This window comes from Hypanus sabinus, chromosome 17 (assembly GCF_030144855.1).
Source record: "Hypanus sabinus isolate sHypSab1 chromosome 17, sHypSab1.hap1, whole genome shotgun sequence".
In the NCBI taxonomy this organism is placed as follows: Eukaryota; Metazoa; Chordata; class Chondrichthyes; order Myliobatiformes; family Dasyatidae; genus Hypanus; species Hypanus sabinus.
Window position 1 is genome coordinate 52,622,639 of NC_082722.1, and position 17,116 is coordinate 52,639,754.

The 17,116-nt window shown below is 41.9% G+C and overlaps 1 protein-coding gene across 5 annotated transcripts in view; it reads right to left on the reverse strand.

Moving 5' to 3' along the window:
* The window catches only part of piezo1 (piezo-type mechanosensitive ion channel component 1), a 273,692-nt gene that overhangs the window by 98,880 nt on the left and 157,696 nt on the right, over positions 1–17,116 (reverse strand). For 4 of the 5 annotated variants that reach the window (XM_059993069.1, XM_059993072.1, XM_059993074.1 and 1 more), the window contains exons 6-7: positions 4,222–4,402; positions 3,261–3,474 (exon numbers count right to left, since the gene is read on the reverse strand). In XM_059993069.1, the coding sequence (XP_059849052.1) occupies positions 3,261–3,474; positions 4,222–4,402 (395 nt within the window). The remainder of the gene's footprint in view (positions 1–3,260; positions 3,475–4,221; positions 4,403–17,116) is intronic. The other variant, XM_059993071.1, reaches the window with a different exon arrangement.

The window sequence follows — 17,116 nt, forward strand, 5'->3', positions numbered from 1 at the left end:
CTCCACCTTCCCATTAGCCCATTTCCCTCCAGCCTATCACTTCCCAGCTCTCTACTTCATCCCTCCCCCACTTCTTATCCCCTCTCCACCATCCCATGTTACTTCACTACTGATGAAGGGTTTCAGCCCGAAACGTCATCACTACCTCCTCCCATAGATGCTGTCTGGCCTGCTGAGTTCTGCCAGCATTTTGTGTTTTTATCTGATTCTGAGCAGTCAGTTACCAAATTTCCCTGTTAATGAGGCAGACACATTTCCTCCTGTCTACTGCAGAAACAAATGTGTATCTCCTGTCAGTGAATGACACTGAGATAAACTGTGCCATCTGACTTTCTAAGTGGTAATCAGAGGAGAAAATGGAAACCGTCCGCAGTCGTGGTATTCCCCACCACTGAGCAGGCTTCCTGTTCTCAGTACACATCAGGAGGAGGCACTGGTATCCAGGGAGAGAAGAAACAGAGAAGTGTGGTGAGAATCAAAAACAATGCTGGTAAACATCTGGATACACTGCAAGGCTAAAGTTCAGATGCTTATATTGTATGCCATTTTAAATATGGACATTAAAAAGTTGCTCCCTTAGTAAGATCCTTACGGAATCCAAATCCTATTACTGGATATAATTATAAAACAGTTGAGTGCCAGCTTAAGATTCTTTCTTAATTTTTAGTTTGTTTAATGAACTTGACTTGGTACTGGAACAGAATTTCAAATGATGGAGAGATGGGCAAAGCAATAGACACAATTTACGAGTTGGATGACCACTGGGAACCCCAGCAACTTAACCTGTAACACTTCAGGGGTGCATCTGCCCTGCTGTTCCCTGTCTTTTTAGCAGCTCCCGGGACCGTTACCAAGACAAGTAGGTTGCAGGAAGAGATGAACAAGAGTGTGCAACTAGTCTTATTGGTTCAGCATGTCCAGATGCAGAAAGTGCTGACCAAGCTGCCTCACTCTTGCAAAAATGCAAGGAGTTTTGAAGCCTAGAGTTTAATGAATTGGCTTCAATGCACCATTGAAGCAGATGGGGAAATAGCAAATCACCATCACCTCTCTTGAATAAAATTTAATCCAGCTGTAATGGCTGTAGGAATTATAGCGCTACTCTTAATGAACAGGAAGTTGAGCTGCACACATCAAGAGTTTGTCCTTGATGCAGATTGCCAGTGTCTACGGAACAAATGACTGATACAGGAAAAGCTCCATTTAGCTTCTGCCTAACCCACAGTTTAATCCCGTAACATGAAAAGCAAACTGCTCCAGCAATGCCACAAACCGGCAAATGCTGAAAAAATTCAGCAGATCAATGAATCAGGTCAATGAATCATCTACAAAGTGCCATGGACACAAAGCCTTGCCTTCCTCTCCAAAACACTGTCTGACCAGGACTTTTAGATCTTATTCTCTCTGCAAACTTGTTCTGAAAATAAAACCTCAGATAAACACAGCAACAGAATTAGATTAGTTTGCTGTGCTTTGTTTCTTATACTTACAGCATGCTAGTAAATACTGGTTTTGTTTCTTTCAAAGTCTTTTCATCATGTGCAAGCAATTACAACTCCACTAATCAGGTATCTGAGAGCTTGGAAAATTCCAATGAGCCCAGCATCCAGCTCACTCATTAATCCGGAGTGCGTGGTGGCGGTCCAGCGTGCGAGTGGGATGTGCAGCCAGAGCTGGCAGTCGGGACAGCTGAGGTCCCACAACATGGAGGGTCAGGAAAGTGGGTTGATAAACTCACCTTGTCAACATAACCAATGTTATTCTACAAAAGGATTTCTTCCTGTTCCACACTGTTAACTTGACTGCTCTCCCCTTTCTCGTTTACAGTACATCTTGATGATTTAAGCTAGAGTTCACCTGATGGCACAGAGTCAAAGCTCACCAGCGGGCTCGAGTCTCCGTGTTCCTGTTTTCAGACACGTTTTAAACACCAGGAAAACTAATCTTTGTTAGATATCATTCACATCACCATCTGTCCATCCAGGCAATACACACAAAATGCTGGAGGAACTCAGCAAGTCAGGCAGGCAGTATCTATGGATGAGGAATAAGCAGCTGATGTCTTGGGCCAGCTGTTTATTCCCTTCTATAAATGCTACCTGACTTGCTGAGCGAGGTTTCCCAACAAGTAGAGTGGTGTCACAGCAACAACCTTGCACTCAGCGTCAGTAAGACGAAAGAGCTGATTGTGGACTTTAAGAAGGGTAAGATGAAGGAACACATACCAATCCTGATAGAGGGATCAGAAGTGGAGAGAATTTCAAGATCCTTGGTGTCAAGATCTCTGAGGACCTAACCTGGGCCCAACATGTCGATGCAGCTATAAAGAAGGCAAGACAGTGACTTGCCTTGATCAGGAGTTTGAAGAGATTTGGGATGTCAACAAATACACTCAAAAACTTCTACAGACGTACCATGGTGAGCATTCTGACAGGTTGCATCACTGTCTGGTATGGGGGGGGGGTTGGATACTGTATGGGACCGAAAGCAGCTGTAGAGGGTTGTAAATTTAGTCCGCTCCATCTTGGGTACTAGCCTACAAAGTACCCAAGACACCTTCAAGGAGCAGTGTCTCAGAAAGGCAGCGTCCATTTTTAAGGACCCCAGCACCCAGGGCATGCCCTTTTCTCACTGTTACCATAGGTAGGAGGTACAGAAGTCTGAAGGCACACACTCAGAAACAGCTTCTTTCCCTCTACCATCTGATTCTTAAATGGACATTGAACCCATGAACAATACCTCACTTTTTTAATATATACAGTATTATTTCTGTTTTTGCACAATTTTAACCTATTTAATATACATATATTGTAATTTATTTACTTAGCTTCTATATTATGTGTTGCTTTGAACTGCTGCTGCTAAGTTAACAAATTTCACAACACATGCCGGTGATAATAAACCTGATTCTGATTCTGATTTTGTGTGTGTTCTCCTTAAGATTTCTAGAATCTGCAGAATTTCTGGTGTTTATGCCTCCCTAAGCACAGTTTTTATGGATCTCAAGATATATTTAATGTCCCGTTTTGGAGTATATTCTGTATCAGATTGAAAGCACAGCTAGAATAATTGCCATTACCTTTTGTGCTCTCAGAAAATGGTTGTTACATATTACTTCCTCCATCAGGAAAGGGGGATTGTACCAAAACTATTAAAAAATGGATATCATTCTAGCATCGAGGTATTTTTAAAATATAAATAGGCCACCATGCAATTATTTTGGTGCATGTAAATAATATATACATTCATTTTCTCCTTACCTGGACCAGAGCCCATCAGGGGGGAATATCTCCTGGATAAACGCAGACTGGTAGATATACAGGCAGATAATGTGGCCCGCAGTGTAAACTGCCACCATCACACATATTGTGTTAAATCCAACATGGCTCATTGGACCGTGACAGGCCCACCAGGTACAAATTCCAATGAAAAACAGATAATAAACACCAGAGAAAGCAGACGGAACGGTAATTCCTGTAAGATGAAAGCAGCAGAATCTGCATTACATGAATATACAAACTGTAAGACATCTGCTTTGAAATTATCTTCAATAAATGTCATGAGCTTTATTCCTGTATGCACTCAGTAGCTACTAACCCAGGCATGGGCAAACTACGGCCCACCCCTGTACTAACCTCTATGTCACATTTGTTCAGTTGATTGACATATTGGTAAAATGTATCATCAATCACATGTAAAAACAAAGAAATATTGCAGCAAATATTCATTATAATTCGCCTCCACAACTTAGCTCAATAGAAGTTCCCCAGAAACAGAATACATCATCCAATTACATAGCCGTGTTTTGTGCATACGACTAAAGGGGAAAGTCTATGACTCAACTATTTGAAACAACAGCACAGTCTCTGAAGACACTAGCCAGCTGGTGGTGTAGTGGCATCCACACCAGGTGAATGGACTCATGTTCAAACCCAGCCAGCTTCTTGTACGTTTTCCACCTGTGCTGGGTTTAGCGTCATTAAAAAAAATAAACAAAAAAACAGCAATGTTGCTGCCCAATGCGCCACAAGGTGCAGAAAGGAACAACAACAAAATCAGGCACCAATTTCTTGCTTTGGTAACCTGAACCAAATTCGCGTTCAGTAGTAACCAGATCAATAAATCACAAATAGATTCTGTTCTATGAGACAAAAAGATACACATCCAAAATTAAATAGCTTAATTAGTGCATGAATGAACAGTTGTCACCGAAACATTTACCAGCTACTGCCATGAGCAGAATGGCCACTATTTTCCCTGTAGCTTCAAGAAGCTTCTGTGCAGTAGTTCGCAGTCGTGCCAATGCAGCTATACGGGCCTGTCTCCGCCTTTCCCAATCAGCTCTGTCTTCTTCATCTTCCATAGCATCTTCCAAGTCAGTACCTTCCTCGTCTACATCCTGCTGACATGCAAGCACAACACATCTAATGAGATATCGTGACAGAAAAGTCCAAAAGTGCTCTGTGTCCCAATTAAATACCTGCTAAGTTGACCAATGACTCAGCAGGTGCAGCCCACCCATATTTTACCAGAGCACTGCTGTGATTACACTAATATAAACCTCATATTGCTGGACTACTGGACCTCTCATATAGTAAATGGGATATGGGCTACCACTGTCTGACAACAGTCTGGTGAGCCTTTTCTGGAACTGCCGATATTGATTTGCTAACTAAGACATTGCAGAGCAAAACAAAATAGGTTAAATGCAACAGGACAGCCTAGCACAAGATAATACCATCAAATGGGTGCTAAGAAACAAATCCACCCCCACAAAATGGGAGGGGAAAAAAGTGGCAGCTGGCTAAGTCATGCCCCGGGCTTAACCAACTGTCCGAGCCTTTGAGTGCTTCTGATTATCCTTGACATTTGGAAGCGTTCAAAATTATTGGTACAAGTTCAGATGGCAGATCCCCAATAATGACTATTGCAATAGAGCAAGCTTATGCTCCAGTGATGGATTCCAACTTCAGAGTCCAACCATAGAATTTCTGATTAAGAGCCGCCAACAAGCTCAGGACTTGTACGTTTGCAATGGAAGCTGAAACTGTGCAGCCTGTAAATGAAAAATGCCGACCACTGCATGGACCACCTCACACCCATGATATATAAAAACATGTTCTACATCATGTTATTGGTGCTGCAGCAAATTGTTCAGATGTTATTTTGGAGCAAAGAAAGTTTACAGCCACAAAGTCTAACTGTTAAGATGTCACCAGATGCTGTAAATCTGAATTTAACAATGTATTTTTAAAATGAGGGACCTTGTAATTTATGGGTTGCAAACAATGACCAATTCATCATTTATGAAGTGTGCACTCTAAAGTCTCTTTCTTTCATAGTTAGATAGTTGGTTTATGAGCTACTGAAGAATTTTTAAAATATTTTAAATGTAAAGAATACTTGTTAAAATAATGTTGAACTTGTAGGCAGGCCCACATAATTAGATTGTTAGATCCTATACTATGCCTCTCCTGCTGATCATAAACAGAAAATCTAACAATTACAGACACCGATATGAGCTGAAAGAGATTGATCATTACAGTCTGAGTCCCTTCCATTAACAAGCATTCCCTCTTATACCCAACTAATGCATTTTAGGCACTTAAAATGCAGTTGGTACAAATATACAATCACTTGTTGTAAATTAAGTCATTTCATCCATCTATTTCACATGTCTTACCCTTGATTTCTCATGCAGGCCAAAATTCACAATCGTTTCCAAGTGAATTTGCTAAAGCAAGACTGAATTAACTTTATTTTCCTATTTTTATATCTGACTAATTTGAAATTATTTTCTCACTCTCTCTCTCTCTCTCTCTCTCACACACACACACACGAATGTTAAGTGTTTCTAAAGATAAACGCTTTAACGTAGAAGCAAGATATATTCATCAATAATACCACATTGTGTAAAGAAATAATTGCAAATCATGATGGGACCTATTTCTTTATTCTCCTGGCTCCTGTGTTGAATGAGTTCATTATTCTAATAACATTAAGAATATTAACTTGTATTTTAATATTTGAACTTCTGCCACTGCAAAGTCTTTATTAAAGCAATACCTAAATTCACAACATTTTTAAGAATCTCCCTCTCAACTCACTGAAGGAGATAGTTGCATTTGTGGATCAGATGCTGGTATGATTTGTCCCCACCAAATAAATTATTGCTTGCAAGGTCCAAAAGTAAGAAATATGTTGAAATATGTTGTACAGCTTCATACATTGATTTTTTTTTAAAGAATCAACCCATTACACAATGTTGCTAGATGTTTCAATGTCAGCCATATGAAGTTGTAAAAAATATCAGTCACAAATTAAAAGTACTCTCTATCTGTTGCCATGTGTAATCTAAATCAAAGCTCCTATCCAAACTCTTATCTCAAAGTGGAAATCCATGTGGGTGGATTATATCCAACTGCTCCAGATTCATCACAGACCTTCAGTTCCACACAGGATCTCTCAATGACTGCTAAGAGTACATAAGGAACTGCAGCACAGTGTAATCCAGTATTTAAAAGTTACATGACAACTACGGCAATGAGTATAGCTGAATCACAGCTTTGTAAAGCTGCGATTGGACTCTAGAATGAAAGGTTCGATTCTTGCATTGTCAACGCTGCAACATCCACATTCAGAGAGCTTCACAAACTTGCTATTGGCTGATTTGATTTATTTTGGGGCATGGCTGCAAATCTGGAGTCATGTTACAAATCAATGCTCATTCTCTTCAGCAAGCCTTTTATTTGATGAAACAATTTATATACATTTATTAAAACTGGTTCCAGACTTCCTACTTTCATTTTATCTCTGTACTAATCTATTTTTACAATACTGTGTTCTAAGGTTATAATTGCACAAAATAAGCCATTTATATAGACACAGAAGATTGCAGTTGCTGGAACCTGGAGCAACAAATAAGATGGTGGAGGAACTCAGCAAGTCAAAAAGCATCCATGGAGGGAAATGGACCGTCAATGTTTGGGTCGAGACTGTTTGTCTGAACATTTATTTAGATTACCAATGACAATCCTACCAAAGAGAATCCCCTGGGATTTTCTCAGTGCATCTCACCATCCACCCTTGCTACTGTGTTACACGATTATCCTGTTCAAACGATTTTTTGGGGTTAGCATAAGTAACAATTAGCTTAATTAACTTCAGCCCTAGCCTTCAGATCTGAATACGCAATGAAGGTTAAATTTAAAATGCACCTCAGAACAGTGAAATGCAGACCAGACAGTCCAAGAAACAGACACAGTCCAAGGAACTGTCTGCATAGGCATGAATCCAATCAAAATCCCATTGCTTGGATAAGACAGTATACAACACCTATCTTGGGTGTGATGGTGGGAAGATCCATGCATTTGAAACTGTTATGTGTAGTTCAAGGCAAACATTGTAAATTTGGATTTGTTTGAATTCTCTTGAATTTTCTTTGATCTTTAGTTCAGTTTTTTAAACAAAATATACTTTATTCAAAAATAAAATTATGTACAATAAACCATTCAATGACTCTCAGTCCTTTAAAAATGTTTCCATTACAGTCTTTACATTCCCACACTTTTGCCACCCAGGTGGCACTCTGTTACTTCATACTTACATACACTTGTTCAGGGGTATACACCCTGCCCCCCTACCCCTCAACTCCCATGGGAGAAGAACCCTAGACTGTGGTCCTTCCCCACCAGGCCCTTGCGGTGACTGCACCGAGTTTGAGTGCGTCCCTCAGCACGTACTCCTGCAGCTGAGAATGTGCCAGTCGGCAGCATTCCCCCACGGACATCTCCGTGTGCTGGTAGACCATCAAGTTTCGGGCCGACCAAAGAGTGTCTTTGACCCAGTTGACGATCTGCCAGCAGCACCGGATGTTGGTCTCCATGTGCGTCCCCGGGAACAGCCCGTAGATCAGAGAGTCCTCTGTTACACAGCTGCTGGGGAGGAACCTCGACACTGTCCCTTCCATGCTCCTCCACACCTTCTCCGTGAACCCACAGTGTGCAAAGAGGTGGGTCACCAACTCCTCCTCACTGCAGTCCTCCTGTGGGTAGAAGGATGTGGAGACAACATTCCGGGTCGGACTGGGAGGGCCCCTCTCACTGCCAGCCAGGCGAGGTCTTGGTGCCTGTTGGTGAGGTCTGGCGATGAGGCATTTTGCCAGATGAACTGGACAGTCTGCTCAGGGAACCACCCCACTGTGTCCATCACGTCTTTCTCCTGCAGTGCCTGCAGGACATTACGTGCCAACCACTGTCTGATGGCCCTGTGGTCAAAGGTGTTGACCTGAAAGAACTTCTCTACGAAGGACAGGTATGACGGCAACAACCAGCTGACAGGGGTGTTGCGTGGGAAAGGGCCAGACCCATCCTTCATAGCCAGGGCAACAGGTAGAACCTGGGCACATAGTGGTACTTGGTGCCCACGTACCTGGGATCCACACACAACCTGATGCAGCCACACACGAAGCTGGCCATCAGGGTGAGGGTGACATTGGGGACGTTTTTGCCCCCATTGTTCAGGACTTGTGCATGGTGGTCCGTCTGACCGGCTCCATCTTGGATCCCCAGACGAATCTGAAGACGGCTCGGGTGATTTCCGAGCTGAAGGAGCGGGGGACTGGCCACACCTGCGCCAAGTACAGCAGCCCTGAGAGCACCTCACACCTGATGACCAGGTTCTTGCCCGCTATCGACTGGGACTGTGGGGAGGGCACTCCCTGTTTCTGTTTCACCTTGGCAGTCCGCTCCTTCCAGTTCTTGTTGCACACCTCGGCCCCTCCGAACCAAATCCCCAACACCTTCACGTGATCAGCCCTGATGGTGTCGGGGATGCTGGATCGGTCGGGCCAGTTGCCGAAGAGCATGGCTTCGCTCTTCGTGCGGTTGACCCCGGCCCCCGACGCCTGCTTGAACAGATGCTGATCAGCCTGCGAAATGACCTCGGATCAGAGCAGAAGACGGTGACATCGTCCATGTACAGGGAGGTTTTGACTTGGGTCCCTCCACATCCTGGCAGTGTCACCCCTCTTATGCCCTCATCCCTCCTGATGGCTTCGGCAAAGGGTTCTATGCAGCACACGAACAAGACAGGGGAGAGAGGGCAGCCCTGCCTGACTCCAGACCTGATGGGGAAGCTGTCTGTTTCCCATCCGTTGACCTGGACTACGTTACAGATGTCTGTGTAGAGCAGTTTGATCCAATTCTGGATTCCCTCCCTAAATCTCATTTTGGAGAGTACATCCGCCATGAACATGTGCGATATCCTGTTGAAGGCTTTCTCCTGGTCCAAGCTGACCAGGCAGGCGTCCACCCCCCTGTCCTGCACGTAGGCGATGGTGTCCCTCAGCAGCGCAAGGCTGTCTGAGATCTTCCTGCCTGCTACAGCACATCTTTAGCACATAAAATGGTGTGTAGTGCTGGGTCAAGCAGACCTTGCTCTGAGAGGGTCTCCCTTTCTCTCCCTTCTCTACTCCAAAGTCTATCAACTTATTTGTGATATTTTGTCAAATAAAGAGACTGCTTCGTGTCTACCATACTTTGTTCACACAACAATGCTACCTAATGAGGAAAAACACAAGAGATTCTGCAGATGATGGAAGTCCTGAGTAATGATACACAAACTGCTGGAGGAATTCAGCAGGTCAAGCAGCACCTATGAATAGGAATAAATAGTCCATGTTTCAAATATCTTAGTGCCCCAAACTTTCTGAAACATTCAAAAACTACTAAATGTAAAGGAAAGAAATTAAAACGCTCAACCAAAAAATCAAAATTCAAGATGCTGGGATAGAACTTGCTGGAGGCAGCCTGCTGTTGGGAGTTACCACTCACATTCCCTGCTCACCTGCTATGGATGCAAAGGGCAGATCACGCTAACCATCTACACCTTTAGAGTTGTACTTTTCTGTCTGATGTGTGGCCCAAAAGGACCAGGTATCAGATAGTAAGGAGCCAAGAACTTATTACCGGATACACTTGACTGGCTTTCACACAAGGTACAGTTGGGGGTAGAGCTTTGGCTCCTGTCAATGCTGTATAGATACTAATAGTTTTTATACACCTGAAATTCAGAGACAATTAACGACTTTTACAGTCTTAGTACACGATAAGAAAATACTAAGAGTACTTAATTATTTGACTCAAATTTGTCGGAAAGTCCAGAGAATTTTCACCAGAGTTCATTGGTTAAGTATATACCATTGAATTCTGGAGTTGAGGGCAGGTTATTGGCACTTTGGCTGGTTGCCTCCTCTGCTAGTTGGGGCCAGCAAGATTTTCATCAATTTGTATGTCTCAACACTAAGAAACGAAAACAGATGTATTTTCCCTTCTGGATATTTCTTGCAATGAAAACATTGCACATATTGAGTCATGCTCACACTGTTAAAGGAGTCAAACACCAATAATGGCTTTCTTGACATATTGGAAAGCACTCATGCCTTCCATATCCATCTGTACAGTTTTGGTTTATACAGCAACCCCTTAACTTGGGCTCAACACCTTACTGATATCCACAGCCAAATCTCTCAAAACGTAATCAGTACTTATTCCCGAAGTAAACACCCTGCTTAACCTTCCCACTAATGATCATAGCAGAGTTGGTAACTTAAGATACTCATGTACAAATAACAGGTCCTCATTCAACGTAGGGTGGTCCAACCCATGTGACGTTTGTGCATTGCTACCTTTTAGTTTATTTGTTTGTTTGTTTGTTGGAATGAGCATGGAATAGGCCACCTGGCCCTTCAAGCCACACTACCAGCAATCCCTCAATTTAACCCCTAGTTTAATCACAGGACGATTTACAATGACTAATTAACCTACCAGCCCAGTAAGTCTTTGGACTGTGGGAGAAAATCAGAGCACCTGGAGGAAATCCTTGTGGTCACCAGGCAAACGTGAGAGTGGATATCGGACCACTGGAAGATGATACTGGAGAAGTAGTAATGGGGGGGGGGGGGGCGGGGGATAAGGAAATGGCAGATGAATTGGATAATAATTTTGCATCAGCCTTCACTGTGGAAGACGTTGCCAGTGTGGTGAAATTTCCAGAGTTTCAGGGGTCAGAAGTGTATGAAGTTGTCATAATTAGGGAGAAGTTTCTTCAGAAACTGAAAGGTCTGAAGGTAGATAAAAAACATGGACCAGATAGCGTACACACCAGGGTTCTGAAAGAGTTGGCTGAAGAGATGTGGAGGCATTAGTAATGATCTTTCAAGATTCATAGAGGGCTATGGGTAACCCTAGGTAATTTCTAAGGTAAGGACATATTCGGCACAGCTTTGTGGGCCGAAGGGCCTGTATTGTGTTGTAGGTTTTCTATGTTTACTTCCAAGCAGCAGTGGAAATATTGAATGGCCCTCCATACACTAGATGGCGCTGTTTAAAATAGTGCCCATTTAATAATACAGGCAGTCCCCGAGTTACGAACATCTGACTTATGGACAACGCATACTTACGAATGGAGGGAGGAAAATGCCATCCGCCATTTAAGTTGGATCACGACGCCGTCCGCCATTTCAAGTCATTGCCGTTAACACTGTGTTGAGTGTGCAACTTTGTATTAGGCTTAAATATTTCTTAGCAAGATTCACCCTGACCCCTCCTCCCTTTTCCAGACAGCACCGCCCCCGCTTGTCCCATTTAACCTTTCGCAGTGCGGGTGGACTTTAGGACCTGGAGCAGCACAAGACCACAGCTGCTGCTGTATTTTTTTAATTAAGTGCAATGGTGAACAATAGCCAGATCAGAAATGCTGATCAAGTCAACTAGTTCCTAAAGAGAACTCTGATAGGCCAATCAGACGGTTCACTGCTGCTCAGCAATAGAACATAAAATCCCCAGTTTTCTGTTCCATTGACGGAAAATGATCATGATTGAAAATTAAGTGGAAATAATAAAGTGATTGGAAAGAGGTGAAATGTCATCGGTCATTGGAAAAGCTTTCGGCTACAGTCGGTCAACGATTGGAACAACTTTAAAGGATACAGGTAAAGGATAAAATGAGAATAATGGAGCATGTGAAAGGTCCTGCCCCAATGAAAGTTACGATTATTACTAAGCAATGTAGTGGTTTAATTATTGAAATACATACGTTTCTTAAGTGTTTTATATGCATAGAAAGGTAAAATATATACTATATACTAAGACAAACGTTTGACTAACTGATGTTAAATAATACTGGATGTACCTGTTCCGACTTACATACAAATCCAACTTAAAGACAAACTCAGGAACAGAACTCATTCGTAACTCGGGGACTGTCTGTACATATATGCAGCCCATAATGCCTCAAGATAGCCATGTGCTTAATATGCAATTTTAGTGGCACTTACATGGTAAATGACGAATTTTGTTGTAGTTAACGTCTGTCAGCATGTTAAATGCATTATGTTATTTTGAGGAAAACATGCTAATCTTTATCGTTAGGACATTTCAGTAAAGATTTCATGTACCACGAGTTTGCACATTAATTTCCACTAAGTATGGAACTGATCCATACCAATTGCAAGCCCCTGGCTCAGCCTCTGCTCAGTGCTGGATGACTTGATCTTGACTGGCACAGTCAATATCTTATGAGTGGGGCAGAGAAATGAAGCCAGAGTTCATTGTCTCAATCGCACTGTTACACTTATTTGAAAGTATTGCGTAAATGAAAGCAAGAATGGAATTTAATGAGACAATGGTGTCTCCGGGATTGAATGATCTGTCATCTATCTTCACCAAGCAGGAATGACAATAACGAATTCAGTTGCCTTTTGTGTAATTACACAGCAGCCTAACTCAACATTGTTAACCAGCCACAATAATCATACAAAAATTCTTACACCGAGGTACATTTTTACCGTAGTCATCAAAGACATTTGCTGAAATAGAGCACATTCTTTACAGCATATTTAGACATCGAAATGCTCGATCTTAAGTCATGTGTCTGAAGTACTGTTTTTCCTAAGGACTACTTTAAATAATGACTTGCTTTCTTAGAAATAATTGGTGTGTTCCAAATCTCCTCAGTGTGTATCTTTTCCAAAAAAAAATATACTGCGCTGTAATATTACAGAATTCCTATATTTGCTGGGTTGCATTCAAAGTTTCCCTGTGTACTGTGCTTCCCAAGTTTCCAGATAAATATAAAAGTAGCCAAATTATTCCCACATTCTCGGTGTGTATGCAAGTGTGTTCACATTCCCTGTGAGCACACAAGGAAAATAATTTCTCCTTGCTTATTGTTGTTCTTATATTACTACTTGTCTGCTTTCTTCTTCCACTGCTCATTTTGCTGTTCTTTTCTGTGCGGAGGACAGGCCTGCGGGCTCCTTCAATTACCTGCCCGCTTGATGCCAGCCGTTTCGGTCTCTGGCAGTTTCACATGCGGAATTCCCCCCAACTAAACACACTTCCCTGTGGGCCCTCATTAAAAACCACCCAATTCACCCTGCTTAACCTTTTCCATTCCATTACATAGCTCAGCACTCTGAATTGTCGTGAAGCATTGTTTTACATGCAGGATGTAAGTTGGTACTTGCTGGTATTAATACTGCTGTTAGCACAACAGATTTACCCAGGCCTACTAGCAAACTTACTTCTCTTTCTCCTTCAGGAAAGTTCTGCCCTTTACCTTTAAAAGACTTTGGTGTATTTTCTTGAAAAATATCAAACATTCTCTGGTAATTTCACATCACACAACTACCAATACTCCTATTCTTTGGAACCACTTTCACCTCGGAGTCAGAAGATGGTTGGTTTAAATCCCTCGCCAAAGACTTGAGCACAAATATGTAAACTGAAGCTCCACTGCAGTAAGGAAAGAGTGCTGCAGTACGTGAGGTGCCACCTTTAAGATGAAATATTTAACAAGAAAGTCCATGGAGTATTTCACAGAACACCAGAGAGTTGCTTTTGATTCCCTGGCCATTATTATTAATTCAAATAAAATCAACAAAATTAGTATTAAGTCATCAAACTAGCATTTGGAGCTGGCTGGATAGAACCCAAATTCTGGGTTTATTACATTACGCTTCAACAGTACTTTCTCTGCTACAAATTATTTTGGAAATAAAATACATTTTATATATATCCAGGTTTCTTTTTCTTAAACTTTCTCCATTTTTTCCAATTTCCACACATTTTTAACACAGCCAGCTCTCAAAAGCTGACAGGCCTTTTGCCATTGTGAGCTGAGTGCTGGAAAATGGTGATATCCCCCAAAGATTAATCCTTCTCTTCACAACACACTTCCCTCTCCTCTACAGAGGTTTCTGATTTGCAAGTCAAAATTAGACACACCTCTCTTCATTACAACATGCTAACTTTGACCTTCCTCATTCTGATTCCAAAGAAAGACAACCTCCCCCGCGAATTGCAAACCCTTCAGTAAAGTAGCTTCGCATTCACGAGTTAGAAGGGTTGGGCACCGATGGGTGGCAGAGAGGCACAGCTAGTAGAGTCCCTGCCTCACTGTTCCAGGGACCCGAGTTCAATCCTCTCCACGGGTGCTGTCTCTGTGAGGTTGCACACTCTCCCTGAAAGCACACGCGTTTCACCCATCTACACCCCCCACGTCAACTCACACAAGATGGTGACTGCCAGTTGTTAAAAACAGGAGAAAACCCTTTGGCAGGACTGAAGGGTTTGGCCCAAAACGGCAACTGTACTTTTCTCCATAGATGCTGCCTGCCCTGCTGAGCTCCTCCGGCATTTTGCGTGTTTAACTGTAAACTGTTGCTTGTGTGTAGGAGAGAGGTAGAGTCTGGAGGTTGTTGAAGAAAATGTGGCAGAATGTTGGTGTAGATTTGATGTGCAGAAGGTTCTGTGTTTTTTTTTGTGTCTCTCAGCTTTCTGCAAATCAACGGGGAAGACTACATCTAGACTAAATCTATGATAGAACATTCCTAATTATGTCTATAAACTACCACAAAAATATTGCAAATGGCATCAATTTTTAATATTCCATTTTCCTACTTAGACAAAATGCATTTATTCTCAACAGTAAAAGGTACTGAGAGAAAAATTCTTATGTAAATTATTTCCCAAATCACATTCTAAACCTGTAATCCAATTATCTAGAAATATAATTTGGAAGCCATTAAAAGTTTTTTAGTCAGTAAGATTATATATATTTTGTATTACAAGATAAAGTATATTAGCATTGTACAGAATCTGTTGAATATAATTTTATCAAATTTCTTTTTTCAAGGAAGTGCAAATAAATACATTTGCGATTGTTTATTTCTGGCACAGGAAAGTTTTTTTTATTGTAGTGGAAGAAAACCAATCAGCTCATTCATAAACAGTGTCTTCTCCTTGTTACTTAAATTTTATTCTGTATTTCCATACTCTGGACAACAAACAGAGTGGAAGGAGACAAATGACAGTACGAGGCCAAGGTCGTGTTTTTACATCGGAGAGACGCTGGAAGACACTGACCACCGTGTGCTGCTTGCCCATAGAGCAGGAAGCATGGAGAACTCGTGGAGTGCAAATTGGATGCCAGGTAGGAAGCAGGAGAGAGCACGTGATATAATCTTTAAACACTGCATCAGGAATCCAGAACTTGTACCATGAAAAGAGCATGAAAAAAATCCTGAACATTTTGCACACACAGAGTGGTTGAAACAAACAGGCGTATAATGGAAGCTTTGACTTTTAATTATTTTGTGTAGCAATCAAGTAATTATATCTCTGTAATTCCTGCATTGTCGAAAAGGAATGGAAAAGCTATCCTCCAGCTAATGTGAGTGATATACTTTGAAAGAAAATGACAAGCAATATGGGAAGTTGAGAGATATTCAAATCATTATTTTCCACAGCAGTGGGAACTTACTAAGCTAATTAAAGTTTATACATGAACCAAATCAAATGGATTACATGAGGTAGTGTAAAAATATTGCATAAAACGGGTTATATGGTACAAATTGTCCTCGTTCCAGAAGTCATAATGTTACCTGACATGGCCTCTACCCTTTTCCTCCATCTGTGTTTATCTGCTGTACCCTATAATCCATCAACACTATTTGTTTCATTTACCTTTTTGGGGTGTGAGCTTCTCATCCTCAACAATGTCTGTCCAAAAGGGGCTTTTCTAACTATGCAACACAAAGCACAAGGCAGAGGGACTCAGCAAGAGTACTGTCGATGATTCGGGCCAAGACTATGGAAGGGAGAGAAGCAGCAGAGGGAGGGGATGAGGAGATATGGTGAGAGGGAGACAGGAATGGGGAATGGTGAGCGGGGACACCAGAGGTTTCATCTATCACCTGCCACTTAGTACTTCTTCCTTCACTCCCCACCTCTTACTTCACTCCTTCCTTTCCAATCCCATTGAAGGGTCTCAGCATGAAATATCAACTGTACTCTGTGGAATTCTCTGCCCAATGAAGTAATGGAGGCAACCTCAGTAAATATATTTAAGATAAAGTTGGAAATATTTTTGCATAATAGGGGAATTAAAGGTTATGGGGAAAAGGCAGGTAGGTGGAGGTGAGTCCATGGCCAATCAGCCATGATCTTATTGAATGGTGGAGCAGGCTTGATGGGCCAGATGGCCGACTCCTGCTCCTATTTCATATGCTCCTATGTACTCTTTTCCATAGCTGCTCCCTCCAGCATTGTATGTGTGTCGCTTGGGTTTCCAGCACCTGCAGATTTTCTCTTGTTTGTGACTCACCTATCTTCCATTTACGGCCCTGGTTCCTATCTCAGTGGCTGGCTCCTAATCAGTGGCTCTGAATCTCCTCTGTCATATTCATAGATTATGCTAAAGCCACTGTAAAGACACATCTCAGTACTCTCTTTTCCAGAAAAGAGACCAAGCTACCTAAAAACTTCACGACAGATAGAATCTCACTGTTTTTGTCTCATCCCACTACATCTTACTTGTACATTCACCAGTGTCTTTGTAGCACTTTCGTAATCCATTTAGAAACTCCAGTATAAAAACTGTTTTACCACTTTTAAATTTCATTAAAGCAGCATTGAGTTTCACACAAACATTTCTTTAAAGTTTACATCAGCTGCTGTCCTCTACTTTGAGATCCCCAGAATTAGATTGCCAGTAAAGTGTGGTATGTCATTTGCAGTGTATGACTACACATCAATCTATTGAAAGACCCTGC